This window comes from Rhinoraja longicauda, chromosome 16, assembly GCF_053455715.1.
Source record: "Rhinoraja longicauda isolate Sanriku21f chromosome 16, sRhiLon1.1, whole genome shotgun sequence".
Lineage (NCBI taxonomy): Eukaryota > Metazoa > Chordata > Chondrichthyes > Rajiformes > Arhynchobatidae > Rhinoraja > Rhinoraja longicauda.
In genome coordinates this window covers 9,089,439-9,092,191 of record NC_135968.1, presented here as the reverse complement: position 1 = coordinate 9,092,191, position 2,753 = coordinate 9,089,439, and the positions used below count along the sequence as shown (strand labels likewise).

At 55.8% G+C, this 2,753-nt stretch overlaps 1 protein-coding gene across 1 annotated transcript in view; it reads right to left on the bottom strand.

Annotated features, from left to right (window-relative positions):
• Positions 1-1,478: 1,478 nt before the first annotated feature.
• Positions 1,479-2,753, bottom strand: part of dkk1b (dickkopf WNT signaling pathway inhibitor 1b) — a 9,173-nt gene continuing 7,898 nt past the window's right edge. The window contains 2 exon segments of the mRNA XM_078412760.1: positions 1,479-1,573; positions 1,576-1,728. Coding sequence (XP_078268886.1) covers positions 1,479-1,573; positions 1,576-1,728 — 248 coding nt within the window.

Here is a 2,753-nt window from a genome sequence, read left to right as displayed (position 1 = left end):
TTGTCCCCTTCGCTGTCGCACCTGACAATTACTCAACACCTGCGCTCGGTCCGCGTTGGCCAAACTGATCTCCCGGTGGCTGAGCACTTCAACTCCCCCTCCCACTCCCAGTCTGACCTTTCTGTCATGGGCCTCCTCCAGTGCCACAGTGAGGCCCACCGGAAATTGGAGGAACAGCGCCTCATATTTCGCCTGGGCAGCTTGCAGCCCGGCGGTATGAACATCGACTTCTCCAGCTTTAGATAGTTCCTCTGTCCCTCTCTTCCCCTCCCCCTTCCCAGTTCTCCCACTGTCTTCCTGTCTCCACCTATATCCTTCCTTTGTCCCGCCCCCCCCCTGACATCAGTCTGAAGAAGGGTCTCCACCCGAAACGTCACCCATTCCTTCTCTCCCGAGATGCTGCCTGACCTGCTGAGTTACTCCAGCATTTTGTGAATAAATACCTTGGACAGTTGATGTTGTCGGGCCGAGACTCTTCGTCTACCCCTACCCTCCCCGCAGATACGCCCCCCCCCCCCCCCGCTTTGCACTCCAGCACTTTGTAATTCGCGCGAGACTCCAGCATCTGCGGTTCCTTGTGTCTGTAACGAAATAGTCTTCGCCCGTGATTTCCTTGGCGCCGAGACACCAACGTACCCCCTGATTCCAGTGCAACTTTGAAGCCACGCAGGGACCCCCAAGTCCGATTAAGTGTCACAGTTGCCAGAGGAGGAAAAGAGATTTCATCCGGGACATTTTATTTTTTATTTCAGTTAAAATATAGAGAATTTATGTCACATACACACACACACACACACGTCAGTTAGCAATAATATAGAAGAATTTACAAAACTGGCTGGACTGGGAGGAAGGCCCATTCCTTGCCCATTTCTTTCTTTGACAATACTGATTCGTCAAGTATATACAATGTAAGTGCCAGACTGAATCTTTTACAACACAGTAATTTACTGCAAGCGTTACAGTCTACAAAAGTTCCTGAAAAAGGAACAAAAGAAAATCAATGCACTTTGGGTTTTCGATCTTTAACAAACCCCTCCTCAAACTCCCTCTCCCCCACATCCCAACCCCCCCCCACCCCCCCCCACCCCCCGAGCACTTCCACTCTAAGCCTGCAAGAGGGAGTGTGGCTGGTGGTTGTTGGGGGAAACCGAAGTTTGGCCTCCGCCAGAACTGGCCGAGGATGAGTCCTGGTTGAGAGAGGGAGGGAGGGGGGGGGGAAGGGAGGGAGGGAGGGAGGGGAGGGAGGGAGGGAGGGAGGGAGGGAGGGAGGGAGGGAGGGAGGGAGGGAGGAGGGAGGGAGGGAGGGAGGGAGGGAGGGAGGGAGGAGGGAGGGAGGGAGGGAGGGAGGGAGGGAGGGAGGGAGGGAGGGAGGGAGGGAGGGAGGGAGGGAGGGGAGGGAGGGAGGGAGGGAGGGAGGGAGGGAGGGAGGGAGGGGGAGGGAGGGAGGGAGGGAGGGAGGGAGGGAGGGAGGGAGGGAGTCACTGACAGGTGTGCAGTCTGGATGTCTTGCTGGCCCCCGCCCCTCTTCCTTTCTGCATCCGACACATGAAGCCCAGAGCGCAGTCGCACCTCTGAAGATCTCCAGGCTGTGCGACCCTTTGCGCTTGGACTTGGTGCACACCTGACCCTCTTTCAGCACCGGCTTGCAGATCTTGGTCCAGAAATGCCGAGCGCAGCACAGCCCTGGGGAGCAGTCGGAGGATCGGAGGCAAGTGTCGCCATCTTCACCTGGAATGGAAGGAGAAGCGTATATTCCTAAAAACAAAGGCCACTCTGTAATAACTCCCTGAACACTGCGGGGACCTGTGCAGCCCAATGCCACGGAAGGCCAGCATTCGTCCGCACGTCTATTGTTCGAGAAGGCTCCAAAGAATCGGTGTCTTCAGCCTGGGGTCACCACCCGAAACGTAACCGATCCACCTTCTCCGGAGATGCTGCCTCCTCGCTGAGTTACTCCAGCACTTTCTGTTGCTCTGTCCCAACCCAAACCACGGCCTGTCCAACCCCCTCCACAGATGCTGCCGAGTTCCTCCAGCACACTTTGGTTTTTAGCTTTAGAGATCCAGCATGGAAACAGGCCATTCAGCCCCACGAGTCCACGCTGACCCCAGTGATCACCCCCATTGCACTTCCACGCGGTTCCTCTCACTGTCATATCCACTCCCTACAAATATAGGGCGGTACTGAGGCATAGCGGTACAGCTACTGCATTACGATGCCAGAGACCCGGGTTCGATCCTGACCACACGGGTGCTGCCTTTGCACGTTCTCCCCGTGACCTGTGTGGGTTTTCTGCACGATCTTTAGTTTCCTCCCACACTCCAAAGACGTGCAGGTTTGCAGGTGAATTGGCTTGGTATAAATGTAAACACTGTCCCCAGCGTGTGTAGGATAGTGTTAAGTGTGCGTTGGCTCATTGTTTGGCGGGTCGAAGGCCCTGTTTCCGCGCTGTACCTCCGAACTAAACTAAACTCAACATGCAATCTCTACATGCAGTCAGGTTCCAACTCCTAACTGGCGCTGTGAGGCAGCAGCTCTGCGGCACGGTGGCGCAGCGGTAGAGTTCCCGCCTTACAGCGAATGCAGCGCCGGAGACTCAGGTTCGATCCTGGCTACGGGCGCCGCCTGTACGGAGTTTGTACGTTCTCCCCGTGACCTGTGTGGGTTTTCTCCGAGATCTTCGGTTTCCTCCCACACTCCAAAGACGTACAGGTATGTAGGTTAATTGACTGGGTAAATGTAAAAATTGTCCC